This window comes from Artemia sp. Qi Xiang Cuo, chromosome 12 (genome assembly GCF_049724085.1).
Source record: "Artemia sp. Qi Xiang Cuo chromosome 12, ASM4972408v1, whole genome shotgun sequence".
NCBI classification, from domain to species: domain Eukaryota; kingdom Metazoa; phylum Arthropoda; class Branchiopoda; order Anostraca; family Artemiidae; genus Artemia; species Artemia sp. Qi Xiang Cuo.
In genome coordinates, this window is record NC_142805.1 from 44,482,344 (window position 1) to 44,499,395 (window position 17,052).

Sequence of the window (17,052 nt, forward strand, 5' to 3'; positions counted from 1 at the left end):
ATTTTTATTTAAGAGTTTCTAGTTTTTTAGATTAGAGTCTTAGCTTAGGGTTTTTTGTTAGGGTTCTATTTTATTTTAATTTTATTTAAGAGTTTTATGTTTTACATTTGAGTTTAAGTTTGAGTTATAGTGTAGTGTAATTTTAGTTAAGAGTTTTGTGTTTTACCTCAGAGTCTTATCTTATAGTTCTAGTTTAGTTTAGTTTTCTTAAGAGTTTAGATTTTTAGCTTATAGTCTCAGATTAGAGTTTTTTTTAGAGTTCTACTTTATTTTAGTTTTAGTTAAGAGTTTATGTTTTTTATATTAGAGTCTTAGCTTAGAGTTTATGTTGAAGATCTATTATATTTTTTTTTTAGTTTAGAAGTTTAGCTTAGAGTCTTAGCTTAGAGTTTTTGTTAGAGATGAAGTTTAGTTTAGCTTTATTGAAGATTTTATAGTTTTTTTTTTGTTATAGTTATATTTTATTTTAATTTTATCTAATATTTTTATTTTTTAAAATTTTTTTTAAGTTATAGTTATAGTTTAGTTTATTTTTAGTTACAGTTCAGAATTTGTATTCCGAGCTCAGAGTCTGAGCTTAGTTGTTCAATAGAGTTTTGTGATGTGTTAGGTTTCAGTTAAGAATTCAAATTTTTTAGTTTAGATTTTTCGTTTAAGTTCTAGTTTAGTTTTAGTTAATACTTGAGAGCTGTAGCTTAGAATCTTACTAAATGTTTTTAGTTAGATTTGTAGTTTAGTTTAATTATTAGAGTTTTAGCCTTAGAGTAATAGCTTATAATTTTAATTAAAGTTGTAGTTTGGTTAAGTTTTAGTTAAGAGTTTCGAGTTTTAGCTTAGAGTCTTAGCTTAGAGTTTTTGTTAGAGTTCTAGTTTAGTTTAGTTTTATTTATGAGTTTAGAGTTTTACATTATAGTCTTAGCTTAGAGTTTTCTTTATAGTTTAAGTTTAGTTTAGTTACAGTTAAGAATTTAGAGTTTTATATTATAGTCTTAGGTTCGAGTTTTAATTACATTTTTAGTTGAAAAATTTTATTTTAAAATTTTCGAGTTTTGGCTTAGAGTCAGAGGGTAGATTTTTTTGTCAGATTTCTAGCTAAGTTTTGTTTATGCAAATTGATTTACGCTTTTCCTAAGACCTTATGTTATTGTTCTAGGTTAGTTTAGTTTAGTTTTGAGTTTGGTGTTTTACCTTAGAGTCTTATCTTAGAGTTCTAGTTTAGTTTTACTTAAGAGTTTAGAGTTTTAGCTTAGAGTCTCACCCTAGAGTTTTTCTTATAGTTCTAGTTTATTTTAGTTTTAGTTAAGAGTTTAGTGTTTTTAGCTTAGAGTCTTAGCTTAGAGTTTATGTTGAAGTTCTAGTATAGTTTAGTTTTAGTTTAGAGTTTTGGCTTAGAGTCTTAGCTTAGAGTTTTTGTTAGAGTTGAAGTTTAGTTTAGTTTTAGTTAAGAGTTTAGATTTTTTTTTTTTAGAGTTCTTTTTTATTTTTGTTTTTGTTTTTAGTTTTTTTACCTTTGTGTTTAATTGAGATTTCTAGTATATTATTTTTTTTGTTTAGAGTTTATATTTTACCATAGAGTCTTAGAGTAGAGTTTTAGTTAGAGTTATAGTTTATTTTAGTTTGAGTTAAAGTTAAGAATTTAGAGTTCTAGATAAGAGTCATAGATTAGAGTTTTAATTAAAGTTATAGTTTGGTTAAGTTTTGTTTAAGAGTTCAGAGTTTTTAGCTTAGAATTTTTGTTGAAGTTATAGTTTAGTTTATTTTTAGTTAATATTATAGTGTTTTAGCTTAGAGTCTTAGCTTAGAGATATAGTTAGAGTTGAAGTTTAGTTTAATTTTAGTTAAGAATTTGATGTTTTACCTTTGAATTTCAGTTAGAGTTCTAGTTTAGTTTACTTTTAGTTAAGATTTTAGTGTTTTACCTTAGAGTCTTAGCATAGAGTTATAGTCAGATTTCTAGTTTAGTTTTAGTTAAGATTTTAGAATTTTACCTTAGAGTCTTAGATTAGAGTTTTTGTTAGAGATCTGGTTTATTTTACTTTTAGTTATGAATTCGTTGTTTTACCTCATAGTTTAATTTATAGCTCTAGTTTAGTCTAATTTTATTTATTTTTTTATTGTTTTAACCTATATTCATATATTATAGTTTTTTTTAGATTTATATTTTATTTTTATTTAATAGTTTAGAATTTTAGATTAGATTCTTAGCTTATAGTTTTTTTTAGATTTATAGTTTATTTTAGTTTTATTTAATAATTTTTTTTTTTACATCTTATTTTAATTTATATTTATAGTTTAGTTTAATTTTTTTTAATATTTTATTGTTTTAACTTATATTCATATATTATATTTCTATTTATAGTTCTCGTTTAGTTTAGTTTTAGTTAACAGTTTAGAATTTTAGCTTAGAGTCTTAGCTTAGAGTTTTTGTTAGAGTTCTAGTTTATTTTAGTTTTAGTTAAGAGTTTAGATTTTTTGGTTTATAGTCCTTTGCTTAGAGTTTTTGTTGAAGTTCTAGTTTAGTTTAGGTTTAGTTAAGAGTTTAGAGTTTTAGCTTAGTTTAGTTTTAGTTAAGAGTTTAGAGTTTTAGCTTAGTCTTAGCTTAGAGTTATAGTTAGAGTTGAAGTTTAGTTCAGTTATAGTTAAGAGTTTAGAGTTTTTAGATTTGAGCCGTAGTTTAGAGTCTTTGTTAGAGTTCTAGTTCAGTTTACTTAAGAGTTTAGAGTTTTATAATATAATCATAGCTTAGAGTTTTTGTTGAAGTTTTAGTTTAGTTTAGTTTTAGTTAAGAGTTTAGAGTTTTTTAGCTTAGAGTCTTAGCTTAGAGTTTTTGTTAGAGTTCTAGTTTAGTTTAGTTTTAGTTAAGAGTTTGGTGTTTTACCTTAGAGTTGAGTCTTTGTTAGAGTTCTAGTTTAGTTTACTTAAGAGTTTAGAGTTTTATCATAGAATCATAGCTTAGAGTTTTTGTTGAAGTTTTAGTTTAGTTTTAGTTTCAAGTTTAGAGTTTTTTAAGTTAAAGTCTTATCTTAGATTGTTTTTGAGATTTCTAGTTTAGTTTACTTTTATCTAATATTTTTGTATTTTAAATTAGATTTATATATTAGAGTTTTAGTTATAGTTCTAGTTTAGTTTAGTTTTAGTTGAGAGTTTAGAGTTTTAGCTTAGAATCATAGAGTAGAGTTTTTGTTAGAGTTTTAGTTTAGTTTAGTTTTATTTAAGAGTTTAGAGTTTTTAGCTTAGAATCTTAGATTAGAGTTTTTGTTGAAGGTTTGGTTTAGTTTAGTTTTAGTTAAGAGTTTATAGTTTTAGCTTAGAGTCTTAGCTTAGAGTTTTTGTTAGAGTTTTAGTTTAGTTTAGTTTTAGTTAAGAGTTTTGACTTTTACCTTAAAGTCTTAGATTAGAGTTTTAGCTGGGGTTGAAGTTTCGTTTAGTTTAGTTATAGTTAAGAGTTTATAGTTTTAGCTTAGAGTCGTAGCTTAGAGTTTTAGTTAGAGTTATTGTTTAGTTTAGTTTTATTTAAGAGTTATAGCTTAGAGTTTTAGCCTATAATCTTAGCTTAGAGATTTAGTTAGAGTTTAAGTTTAGTTCAAGCTAGCATAACCACAAAATAACAGAATAATGCATAGAAATACCATAACCATAAGTTAGATTAGGTTAGGTTAGGTAAAAGGTTCGGTTTCTTCACTTTTAAGTTAGTTTAGATTAGGTTAGCTTATCATTAACGCTCATGATAAGCTAACCTAATCTAAACTTTTCCGGAGAATATGGTTAGGTTAGGTTAGGCTAGATTAAGTTAGGTTAGATTAGGTTAGGTTAAGTTAGGTTAGGTTAGTCCACGTACGCTTCACTTAGGTTAGCTTAGGTTAGGTGAGAGACAGGCAAAAAGTTTGGTGTATGATTAGGTTAGGTTAGATTAAGTTAGATTAGGTTAAGTTAGGTTAGGCTAGGTTAGCCTACGGAAGCGCAGCGTACGTAGGCTAACCTAGCCTAACTTAACCTAACCTAACTTAATCTAACCTAACCTAATCATACACCTAACTTTTTGCCTGTCTAAACTTCAAATTTAACAAAAACTATAATATCAGACTATAGTATAAAACTATAAACTCATAAAAATAAATAGGATCAACGCAATGACACACCTCAAAAAAACTCAAAACTAAGGCTTTAATGTAAAACTCAAATATATTAACTAAAACTAAACTAGAACGATCTCAAAAACTCTAAGCTAAGACTCTTAGCTAAAACGATAAAATTGGATCTAAAACTAAACTAAACTAGAGCTGCAACAAAAACTCTAAGCTAATACTCTAAGCTAAAAACTCTAAACTATTAAATAAAACTATTCTAAATTATAACTCTAACAAAAACTCTAAGCTAAGAATCTAAGCTAAAATTCTAAACTCTTAACTAAAACTAAACTAAACTATAACTTTAAAAAAAACTATAATCTATAACTATAATTTAAAATAAAAAACTCTTAACAAAAACTAAACTAAACTAGAAATCTAACAAAAACTCTAATCTAGTACTCTCAGCTAAAAAAACTCTAAACTCTTAACTAAAACTAAACTAAATTAAAACTTCAAAAAAAAATATAAGCTATGATTACATGATAAAATTCTAAACTCTTAAGTAAACTAAACTAGAACTCTAACAAAGACTAAACTCTAAGGTAAAACAAAAAACTCTTAACTAAAACTAAACTAAACTAGAACTATAACAAAAACTATAATATATGACTCTGATATAAAAAACTATAAGCTATTAAATTAAAATAAATTAAAATAGAACTTCAACAAAAACTATAATATGATAGACCTATATAAAAATCTAAATTCTTAATTTAACTAAAATAGAACTCTAAAAAATACTATAAACAAAGACTAAAAGCTAAAAACTCTAAAATATTAACTATAAACAAACTAAACTTTAACTCTAACTATAACTCTAGGCTACGAATAAGCTAAAAACACTAAACACTTAACTAAACTAAACTAAAACTCTAAGCTAAGTCTCTGAGTTAAAACTCCATACTATTAAATTTAACTAAACTAGAACTCTAACAAAAACTCTAAGCTACGACTCTACGATAAAAATCTAAACTATTAACTAAAACTAAAATAAACTAGAGATTAAAAAACAACAATATGATAAAGACAATAAGACAGACAATATGATAAAATCTACCACACTAAAATAAACTATATCTAGTACAAAACTCTTAGCAGAGACTCGAAAATCAAATACCAAATTATTACGAAAAACACATATAACAGAAAAATCTGAAAGGAAATATAAGCTATGCCTATAGGTTAAAAAACTAAACTCTTCACTAAAAGTTAACTAAACTATAAATATAACTGAACCTAAGAGGTAAAACATCAAATTCTCAAATAAAAGTGAACTAAAATGGAACTCTAACAAAAACTCTAAGCTAAGACTCTAGGCTAAAATTCTAAACTCTTATCTAAAACGTAAGTAAAATAGAACTCTGACTAAAAATCTACGCTAAGATACTATGGTAAAACACTAAACTCTTAACTAAAAGTAAACTAAACGAGAACTCTAATTAAAACTCAAAGGTAAAACATCAAATTCTTAAATAAATTTAAACTAAACTAGAACTCTAACAAAAACTCTAAGCTAAGACTGTAAGCTAAAACTCGAGACTATTAAGTAAAACTACACTAAACTAGAAATTTATCAAAAGTTGTAAGATAAGACTCAACTAAAAATCAAGACTCTTAACCAAACCGTAGCCAAGCTGTAGCTTTAAGCAAAACTCTAAGCTATTACTCTAAGCTAAAAATGTAAATTGTTAACTGTACCTAAAATAAACTTTAACTCTAACTAAAACTCTAAGCTATGACTCTAAGGAAAAACTCTAAAGTCTTAACTAAAACTAAATTAAACTGGAACTTTATATAAAAGTAAGCTAAGAATCTAAGCTAAAAACTATAACTCTTAACTAAAGCTAAACTAAACTATAAATATAAATAAAACTATAAGTATAAGATCAAACTCTAAAATAAAAATAAAATAAACTATAACTTAAAAAAAAACTATAAAATAAGTTTCTAATTCAAAAACACTAAACTCTTAACTAAAACCAAACTAAACTAGAACTCTAACAAAGACTCTAAGCTGTGACTCTAATCTAAAATTCTATACTCTTAAGTAACACTAAACTTAACTAAAAATATTAGATAAGAATATAAGCTACAAATCTAAACTCCTAAATATTGATAAACACAAACAAAACTAGAAAAGAAAATAATTATATTAATAGAATCTAAAAGTATAAAATATTAAACTAAAACTAAAACTAAACTAAACTAAAACTTCAACAAAAACTGTAAGCTAAGACTCTAAGCTAAAAAATCTAAACTCTTAACTAAAACTAAAATAAACTAGAACTCTAACAAAAACTCTAAGATAAAACTTTAAGCTAAAAAAATCAAAAATCTTAAATAAAACTAAACTAAACTAGAACTCTAACTAAAACTCTAAACTAAGACTCTAAGCTAAAAAACTGTAAACTCTAAACTAAAAGTAAACTAGACTAGAGCTCTAACTGAAACTCAAAGGTAAAACATCAAATTCTTAAATAAAATTAAACTAAACTTCAACTCTAACAAAAACTCTTAGCAAAGACTGTGATATAAAACTCTAAACTATTAACTAAAACTAAACTAAACTAGAACTCCAACAAAAAATCTAAGCTAAAAACTCTAAACTCTTAACTAAAATTTAACCAAACTATAACTTTAGGTAAAACTCTAAGCAGAGACTCTATGGTAAACTCTAAACTCTGAGCTGTAACTAAAACTAAACTAAACTAGAACTCTAACTGAAACTCTAAGCTAAGACTCTATGGTAAACTCTAAACTCTTAACTAAAACTAAACTAAACTAGAACTCTAACTTAAATTCAAAGGTAAAAAATCAAACTCTTAACAAAAATTAAACTAAACTAGAACTCTAAAAAAAAAAACTCTAAACTCTTAACTAAAACTAAACTAAACTTCAACTCTAACAAAAACTCTAAGCTAAGACTCTAAGCTAAAACTCTAAACTAAAACTAAACTATAATATAAATTAAAAATAAACTCTAAGATAAGACTCTAAGCTAAAAAAACTAAACTCTTTACTAAAACTAAAATAAAGTATAACTCTAACAGAAACTTTAAGCTGAGACTCTAAGCTAAAACTCTAAACTCTTAAGTAAAAATAAACTAAACTATAACTCCAAGATAATACTCTAAGTTAAAACAATAAACTCTTAACTAAAAGTAAAGTAAACTAGAACTCTAACTGAAACTCATAGGTAAAAAAATCAAACTCTTAGCTAAAATTAAACTAAACTAGAACTCTAACTGAAACTCAAAGGTAAAACATCAAATTCTTAACTAAAATTAAACTAAACTTCAACTCTAACAAAAACTCTAAGCTAAGACTCTAAGCTAAAACTCGAAACTCTTCTGAACTGTAACTAAACTAAACTAAATTAGAACTCTGAATAAAACTCTAAGCTACTACTATAATCAAAAAACTATAAAAAATTAACCAAAAATAAAATAAAATATAAATCTAACAAAAACTCTACTATACTAAAAAAATATAAAAAAAAACTCATAAATAAAAATAAACCAACATGAAAGCTTAATCTAAGAATATAAAATAAAAACTCTAAACTCTTTAAAAAAACTAAACTACAACTCAAGCAAAAACTAATAGCTAAGACTCTAAGATAAAACTCTAAATCAGTAAAAAAAACTAAACTAGGACGTCAATGACAACTCTTAGCTAAAAGCCCTAAATTCTTAACTGAAACTTAAGAGATCTCTAACTGTAAGTAAGACTCTAGGCTTTCAGAAGTCAAACTTCTGAACTGTAACTAAAACTAAACTAAACTATAACTCTAACTAAAACTCTAAGCTAAGACTCTATGGTAAGCTCTAAGCTCTTAACTAAAACTAAACTAAACTAGAACTCTAACTGAAACTCAAAGGTAAAAAATCAAACTCTTAACTAAAATTAAACTAAACTAGAACTCTAACAAAAAAAAACTCTAAACTCTTAACTAAAACTAAACTAAAATTATAATATAAAACAAAATAAACTATAATAATATAAGATAAAAATAGAAAATAAAAATAAACTAGACTATAAATTCAAAATAAAATCCAAGATAAGACTCTAATATAAAAACACTAAACTCTTAACTAAAAGTAAATTAAACTAGAACTATAAAAAAAACTGTACGCTAAGATTATACGCTAAAACTCTAAGCTCTTAAGTAAAACTAAACTAAACTATAACTCTAAGCTAAAACTCTACGGTAAAATAATAAACTATTAACTAAAACTAAACTAAACTAGAACTCTAACTGAAACTAAAAGGTAAAACATCAAACTCTTTACTAAAATTAGAATATACTAGAACTCTAACAAAAAACTCTAATCTAAGACTCTAAGCTAAAACTCGAAACTCTTAACTAAAACTTAGTCAGTATCATAAAATATTAAAAAATGGGGGAGGGAAGAGGAGGGGAGGGGAAGGAGGGGTGGGAGAGGGGAAGGTGAGGAGGGGGAGAAGAGGGAGGGGGGACCCTTTGGGGGCCAAGGGGGGGGGGGGAGGGGGTCTTTGGGGCCTGGGGGGGGCTTTTAGGGCCGGGTGGTCTTTTGGGGACCTGGTGAGGGCCTGGGGCCCAGGGAGGGCATTTGGGGGTCCGGGGGCCCTTTGGGAGCCTGGGGGACCTTTGAGGACCGGGGGAGGGCCTTTGGGGGGCCCGGGGGTCCTTTGGGGGTCTGGGGGGCTTTTAGGGCCGGGTGGTCCTTTGGGGACCTGGTGAAGGCCTGGGGGCCCAGGGAGGGCCTTTGGGGGTCCGGGGGCCCTTTGGGAGCCTGGGGGACCTTTGAGGACTGGGGGAGGGGCCTTTGGGGGGGCGGGGAGGGCGTTTGGGGATCTGGGGGCCCTTTGGGAGCTTGGGGGACCTTTGAGGACCGGGGCTTCCTTCGGGGTTGGGGTAGGGGGATTGGAACCCTTTGGGGTTGGGGTAGGGGGATCGGAACCCATTGGGGTTGGGGTAGGGGACCTCAGGACACTGTTAAAATACAACTTGTGTATTATAACGACCACAGAGTTTCACCCTTAAATTCTCTTCTAAAATCATCTTTTAAAATGTCTCTAACTGTTTCGCCGAAATAATTCCATAACCTGTCTAAAACAGTTTCGCCCAAATAATCCCTAAACGTAATTTCATCGTGTTCCTTTTGTTTTTGGCATCTCTGCGCTGACGCATTTCAAATTACAAAGAAACCTGATTCCCGTGCTAAAACAATTCATCGCTAAGATGTTTCTTGGAGAATTGTTTCCATGGCATTTGGTTATTAATATCTTTTGGAGTTCGACCAAAAGAGTTGTTTCCGAGGCAAAGACATTAATGACTTGGATCTATTCCTGGAGAAATGTTGACAGTACCTGTCAGACATTATTAAACTTCGCCTGGAAACAATTTGATTAATGACTGACAGCACAGGTGTTCCAAATTCCCAATTGATTACGCAATCGATTTCTCAGAAATCCATTTCCCCTAGGGACTCTATGCCCATATTTGGTGTTAAAAAAAGTTGTAGGTGGCAGCAGGGTGTTCTCGTGGGATCAATTGAGGCCCGAGCGTGCACTTACAACAACAACAACAACAACATCGACCTTGACATTCGCTGAGAGTGTGCACTTACAACAACAACAACATCATCACCTTTGGAAATTTAGGTCATTGACACACTTTGATTACGCAATCAATTTCTCAGAAATCCATTTCCCCTAGGGAGGCTATGCCCATATAAGGAGCCCTGTCACGAGTCAATAAGGCATTTCTACTCTAATAAGTTCGTGTGTTTGTATTGTTTATTGCTTGGTCAGGCTTCACAAAAGCTATTTATTCCTTTCATCCGATTGGCAACTTTTAAAGAAAAGAAAAACTGGCGGCAAATACTGTGTCTTTTTTTGTAGGTTCCAAAAATATAATATATTCTAGGGGGTGCAGCTTGAGATTTCAAGTTTCGAACGCTCAGAAGGTCTTTTGGAAGCCTGATTATCATGAAATCACGGATTCTAAGCACGAGAGTAATGGATTATCCGTAATATTCATTTAAATTGTTTTTTTAGGTATTTTGAGTATCAGCTAGAGCTGGCCAAGGTAACTGGACTGCCATTATTTTTACACAATAGAAAATCGACATGCGATCTACTTGACATTTTGAAGCGCAACAACACTAATTCGGGTCTGAAAGGTGTTGTTCACTCCTTTGATGGTAGCTTTGAAGAAGCTAAGGAAATCTTACTGTTGGGGTTTGATATTGGAATCAATGGATGGTAATATTTCCTTTTTATCAAAACTTTGCTTGGAAATTGCAGAATTCTTCACTTTTTAAAGTTCGCTTTTTTTTATCTTCTGTTAAAAGCTTCTATATCCTTTTACGACTCATAGTACCCCTAGTTGAAAGGATTTCTTTAGCTAGATCGTGAAACAACAGAAATTATACTGATGGTAAAATAAAGTCATAAGTACCTAGAATTCCGTGGATATGCCATGGTCAATATTCAATTGCAGATCATGTTAAAGCTTTTTCTGTAATTTTTTCTGTATGGAAAGTGATGTTGATATTATCAAGAGCTGCATGGGAAGCAATGTTTGTATTATCAAATGTTTCATCCATGATAAGTTTATCTGACTTTAAATTCGTTTGTATTCTTTTCTAATAGATTAACATTGTTAATATTCTAATTGAGAAATAGCGAAAACTAAAACTAGCGAAAACTGAACTAAATTTCCGTGTTGAATCATGCATATAAATGCAAACTAAAGCAAAGGAGAATAGGAAAGTTTTTGTTGGCGAATTCTGCTATAAATAAGAAAGGAGTACTATAAACTTGTTTTTTTTTTGTTTTTTTTTTGGCAATACCATAATTTATTATCAATTTAGATAAAAATACAAAAAGTAATCTGCGGTGCACCAAAAGTAAAGCCTGTAAGACATTCCTGCGAAAACAAGGACAGCAGAAAATAAAAAAATAAGTATTATCAACCTAACTGAGTAGATGTAACAAAGTAAATTTAACTACGTTAAACTACTACGAAATTAACTACTTACGATCTGTCTACAAGGGTATATGCTATAACCGACCTACACATGGTCTAATTTTATGCTAATATAATTTCTAATTTTATAATCATTACAAAACAACTAGCTAGCAAAAGAACTTAAGGGAGGAGGTGAACTTTTTTAGTTATTTCCCTGTTAGGGCTCACAAAATTTTTACTCCTGGATCAGAGCCTGTAATGGTAGTTGACTACAGCTTAGCGGGTAGATCCAAAGGTCTTTTTAAGCGCGCGAAATCAAGAAACCTTCCTCAGTGGTAGAACCCCCGCACGCTCTATCAGCAATATGAGGCTGGGATATTACCGTGATTAATCTTTGGGGTTCTACTTAAATTTTGAACTGTACCCCTCTTTCCTCGTCTTTCTTGCTCTTTAAAAAATTTCAGACAAAATGTCTTGTTGCTCATCAAAAAAAGAGCAAAAATTTTATTCTTCAAATTTTATTCAAACTCAAAACGAGCAAAAATTAACATGAATAGTGCTGACGCCCCCCATGCTTTCTGAAGATTAGAACATAATTTGCACTTTATTTAAATAAAAACAAAAATATGAGTGTAAAAAGAGAGTTTAATATACATATACTGATATTTATTCGTAAAAGTCTTAATTATTTTTGATTTATTGAAGTTAAAAAAGTTAAAACATTTAAAATATATTATGTTTTCAGTAAAATGCAAATTATATTCTCTTTAACATCCCCACAAAAACACGCTGAAATTTTCAACTTAATACCATAAGCACTTCCTGAAGCATTGCTGATGCCTCCTCTTAATAATTTGCCGGCTTATTTGCATAGTGTGTTTTGATTTAGTTCAATACTGTTTCAATATTTCCCAAAATTTGGCCTTATTATCCTCAGCTTTGTTAGCAGTTGTAGTGGTAATGCCAGTAGCAATAGTAGTAGCAGTAGTAGTAGTAGCCTTAGCTTTACTACCAGTAGTAATAGTGGTAGCAGTAGTAGTAGTGATAGTAGTAGAAGAAGCAGTAGTAGGCCTATTAGGATGTAAGTATTACCTTTTGGTTAGTTCAACGTCCCTCACAACAAGCCCTGTAAATTTCAACTTCACACACTAAAACGGTCGTAAGATATTGGTGATACGCTCTTTTGATGACCTGCATACAGACAGCAAGTTGTGATTCAGTTCAACTCCCCCCCTCAATATTCCCTGAGATTTTCACCTTCATATTCTTAGGCATTGTTGTAGTAGTAGTCAAAGTACTAGTAGTTGTAGTAATGGGCGCCCATAAGGCTGAATGAGCCCATAAGGCTGAATGAGGGCGCCCATAAGGGCGCCTTCCTGGCTGAATGATGCTGCCTTATTTTTTATATTTTTGTTTTGAGATTTCTATTATATACCATTAAAAGTGCCAATTAGACCAGGTAAGCCTCCCCCCTGGAATTCAGCCTATGGGCGCTCATGGTAGTAGTACTAGATGTAGGACTAGTAGTAATACTACTAGTATTAGTCGCAGCAGTATTAACATATCGACTTTTGGTCAGTTGAACATCCCCCTCATCAAGCCCTGGAAGTTTCAACCTAATACAATTAGCCGTTGCTATGACATCATTCCCTTTTGATAACCTGTATATTCATAGTTTAAATTTTTTTCAAATTCCCTCTCAACTCTTCCTGAAATTTTCATCTTAATACTCTTAGTCTTACAAGTAGTTGCAATAGGAGTAATAGTTGGAGTAGTAGTAGTAGTAGTAAAAGTAGCAATGGTAGTAGTACTGGTATTAGCGGGCACATATTATCTTTTGGTCAATTGATCTTCCCCTTTAAGTATTCTCTGGAAGTTCTAACTTAATATCCGAATCTATTCTTGAGATACGCCCTTTTGACGATCTGCACGCACATAGTTTGTTTTGATTTAGTTCAGATTTCCCCTCAATATTCTCTCAAATTTTCACCTTTATACGCTTACCCTAAATAGTACTAGTATCATATCAGTAGTACTGTGGAGTTGTTGTGTTGTATTAGTAGTAGTTGTGACAGTAGTAGCAGCAGTATTGATAGCAGTAGTAGCATGTAAATGTTGTCTTTTGGTTTATTTGAACATACTCTTCATGATACCCTGGAAGTCCCATCTTGATACGGTACTCGTTCCAAAAATATTGCTGATACGTCCTTTTGCCCTCCTTTTACGCCCTTTTTATCTTAATACTCTTAGATTTACAAGTAGTTGTAATAAAATTAGTAGTTTAGTTGTAATAAAAGTAGTAGTAAAACTAGTAGTAAAATTAGCAGTGGTACTTGTATTAGTAGCAGTATGCACATATTGACCTTTGGTCAATTGATCTTCTTCCTCAAGCATCCTCTGAAAGTTCCAATCAAACAGTTCGTGGTAACTAACTGTAAGTAAGGAGCGACCCGGCTTAATAGTAACAGAAACTCTAAAAAACGGAGTTTTCCAATAGATACATCAAAAGAATCAGATTTTTATGCTGATTTCAAATATATATATGAAAGGGGCTGTCCCCTCCTCAACACCTCGCTCCTTACGCTAAAGTTAGGCTCCTTCTCACAACTCTATTTTTTAAAACAAAAAAAAAACTTTCGCGAAACGCGCGCGGCGTTGAGGAGGGGACCTCCCCCTTCATATGCGGAATAATTTCTGTTCGTTTTAAGTTCTAATGCCGCTCCTTACTTTCAGTTAAAAAAAAACTTTTTAACTGAATTAATACTTAAATCCATCGTTGAGGTACGCCATTTTGACAATCTGCATGCACATAGTGTGTTTTGATTTATTTCAAATTTCTCCTCAATAGTCTCTCAAATATTCACCTTAATACGCTCAGCCTTAATAGTGCTAGTATCATAATAATAGTGTAAGTAGTAGGAGTAGTAGTAGCAGCAACGGTGTTGTCTTAGTGGTAGTAGTAGCAGCAGTATTAACAGCAGTAGTAGCATGTAGACGTTGCCTTTTGGTCAGCTGAAAATCTCCCTCATGATGCTCCGGAAGTTTTATCTTGATACGCTAAGCCATTCCAGAAGTTTTCCTGATACGCCCTTTTGACAATCTATATTTACATAGTATGTTTTGATTTAGTTCAACTTTCCCTTCAAAATTTCCTCAGATGTTTATTTCAATATCCTCAGCCTTGGCAGTAATCGCTACAGAGGGAGTAGTTTTAGTAGTAGTAGTAGTGGAAGTAGTAGTAGTAGTAGTAGTGGTAGCTGTAGTAGTAGTAGTAGATGTAGCAGTAGTAATACTAGCGTGCAAATATTGCTTTTACGTGAATTTATCTGTTATCATTACCTGAAAGTTCCAAAATTTCAATAACGTGTTTTGATTCAGTTCAACACTCCCCTCAACATTCTCTGAAAGGCCCACCTGAATGTCCTTTGTCTTTTTTGGAAAGTAAAGGTCAAACGTAACCACTTTTCTCAATAATATATACTATATATAAACAATGGACGAATTGTGTAACTTACAGCCCTTGCTCTGAGAGCAGTGGGGTTGATATCCCCTATCCGCAAAGACGTAGTTACTGGAGCTTTCAACTATGTTAAACAATATGTCTATCTAAAAATTTTGATTTTATGTGTGTGGGAAATTGATGGGTGGGGGGGGGGGTTTGCCCTCCAATCACTTTTGGCTCTTAAAAAGGCACTAGAACTTTCAAATTGCAATTGAATGAGCTCCTTCAGAAGTTTCTACGACAACTCATTCTATACAAAGTGCCTTGGCAAAAAAAAGAATAAATAACACATTGTACCCATATAAGTCTTGTGGTTTAAATAATTAAAAGTATATAAAACCAGTGTCTTATAAAACTAATGAACTTGAACATTATATTATCAACTAAAAAAAAATCTAAAACAAAAAAAATAATCACACTGAAATGGTGTAGACACTTAAAACTGTAGGAAAACTTAAAAACTAAGCATGATCTTACTCACCAGGACAACCTGTAAAAGTAGTGGTACCCCTTTCAATTGTAAGAATGCAGGTGTTGTTTCACCCAAAGCAAAATAAATCTTGTTAACCGATATAATACATAAATACAGACATCAGGATGTGTTGTAGGAGCGAGAAAGTCCATAAGTAGCCTTAAAAAGAAAAGAATAATTTGTAATACACATTTTCAGTATACAATTATAATTATTTAATAAACTCAAGCAAGCTCAGTTCTCCGTAAATCTCTAGTTTTTAGAATTCTAAAAACACTGGGAAATATTTTGGGTCAGTTTAGTTTTGTAGATGTATCTTGCAAAACCTGTGAAGCTATAATTTCGCTCTTTACTTCTGTAAAAAAAAAAAAACTTTGCTTTTCCTGATTAATTTTGCTCGTTTTTAGTTTTATTTTTTAATATACACAATAAAATTTGCAAAAAATCTTTTTCTAAGTCAGATTGTGAAACTGAAGAAGTCAACATAGGTTTTTATTAAAATTGGGCATTAAATTTCGGTTTCAACTTCCGGTTTCAGTTGCAGATAAAAAAAACTGGACTTTTTTTCTCTTTTTTTTTCCAAGTGTGTTTCTTAGTTTTCAATTAAAAAGGGGACTGGGACCGGGTATACAATAAGGGTGATCGTAAACCTCCGGAAAAAGTTCTGACCATTGAAATTACATTAATACCCTAGTTGTGCTTCTCAGCCTTTTCACTTCATAAATGGAACTAAATATTGCTGTTCTGGTGCCATATGGCACGTTGCGAGCACTATATTTTATATGAGAAATTAAACATCTTTGCGATCTTGCAGCAGCTAGTTAGCGCTAACGAAATAAGAAGAAGAGACGCGTTTCTGTTCCTCACGGATTTTTCTAGTTTTTAAAGGAGAGGAGGGGGACTAAGCTTCTGGCGTAGGGTTTTACACCATGAAAAATCAACTGGCTATCTTAGAATTTACATTCCTTGGCATTTTGACCCTCTTCGGGCAGAAAACGGCGTTCTTTTTGTGGCGTGATCTCTTTTGTTATTAGGGGTATTATGATTTAAGTCAAATGAGCCCTCTTTCAATATTATACGACTAATGGCCCGACAAGACTACTACCGGGGAAAAACCCAAAAAAGGAAAAATAAGAAAGTAATTTTCCTTGCAGTACAAGGGGAGAATTATAAACATCCAGTTTAGAGTTTTCGATAATGGCAGTTCCAGAAGTACACTTTTTATTTTGATCCACAACCATGCTTGAGGAGTTCCAAGTTTTTTATTTTTCAGAGTCACAGAAATATTGTTTTCGAAATAATGTTTTGCTATTAAGTTAAACTAATGTAATAGAAGTGATTCCTGAATTGCCTTTAAAAGAATTTTTTTTCACTGGAATTCTTTCTTTTAAACGTGTTTTTATACTGTCTGTCACTATGGGCCGTGGTTTGTTCTTTACTTGATTGCAGCTATTGCTGCGACAAAAATTTAAAGAATTGGGTTTGCAACTGGGGAATCCAGTCATCTCTGAAGAAATGCAAAAGAACAGACAAATTATTTGAAGAAAATTATAAGGCAAACCATAAAATTCTATCGATTTTGGGGAGAGAGTTAGGTCTGAAGACCCTCCCTGCGTATCTGTCTGTGTTGCACGTATTTACATCAGGTCATGTTCACATCAAAGGTCACATTTTATAAAATTCAAAAATCAGAATTTGAGTCCCTTTGAAAAAGACCCTTAAATATATTTTTAAGAGTACTTTTATTTTCAGCTCGTTGAAAACAGAAGAAAACCTTCAAGTGGCTGCTCTAATTCCAGAAGATAGACTTCATATTGAGACTGACTCTCCATGGTGTGAGATAAGACCAACTCACGCTGGCTTCAAACACATTCAAACCTTTTATCCCTCTGTAAAACGAGAAAAATGGAAGCCAGATGCCTTGGTTAAGTCAAGAAATGAACCTTGCCAAATTCGGTGAGTATTTTCAAGTTTCGGTAGTGGTATTTCT

General features: G+C 31.1%; 1 protein-coding gene across 2 annotated transcripts in view; it reads left to right on the forward strand.

The window, feature by feature from the left end:
• The window catches only part of LOC148946162 (deoxyribonuclease TATDN1-like), a 60,080-nt gene that overhangs the window by 31,492 nt on the left and 11,536 nt on the right, over positions 1 to 17,052 (forward strand). For both annotated transcript variants that reach the window (XM_089097825.1, XM_089097824.1), the window contains 2 exons: positions 10,173 to 10,379; positions 16,815 to 17,018. In XM_089097825.1, the coding sequence (XP_088953951.1) occupies positions 10,173 to 10,379; positions 16,815 to 17,018 (411 nt within the window). The remainder of the gene's footprint in view (positions 1 to 10,172; positions 10,380 to 16,814; positions 17,019 to 17,052) is intronic.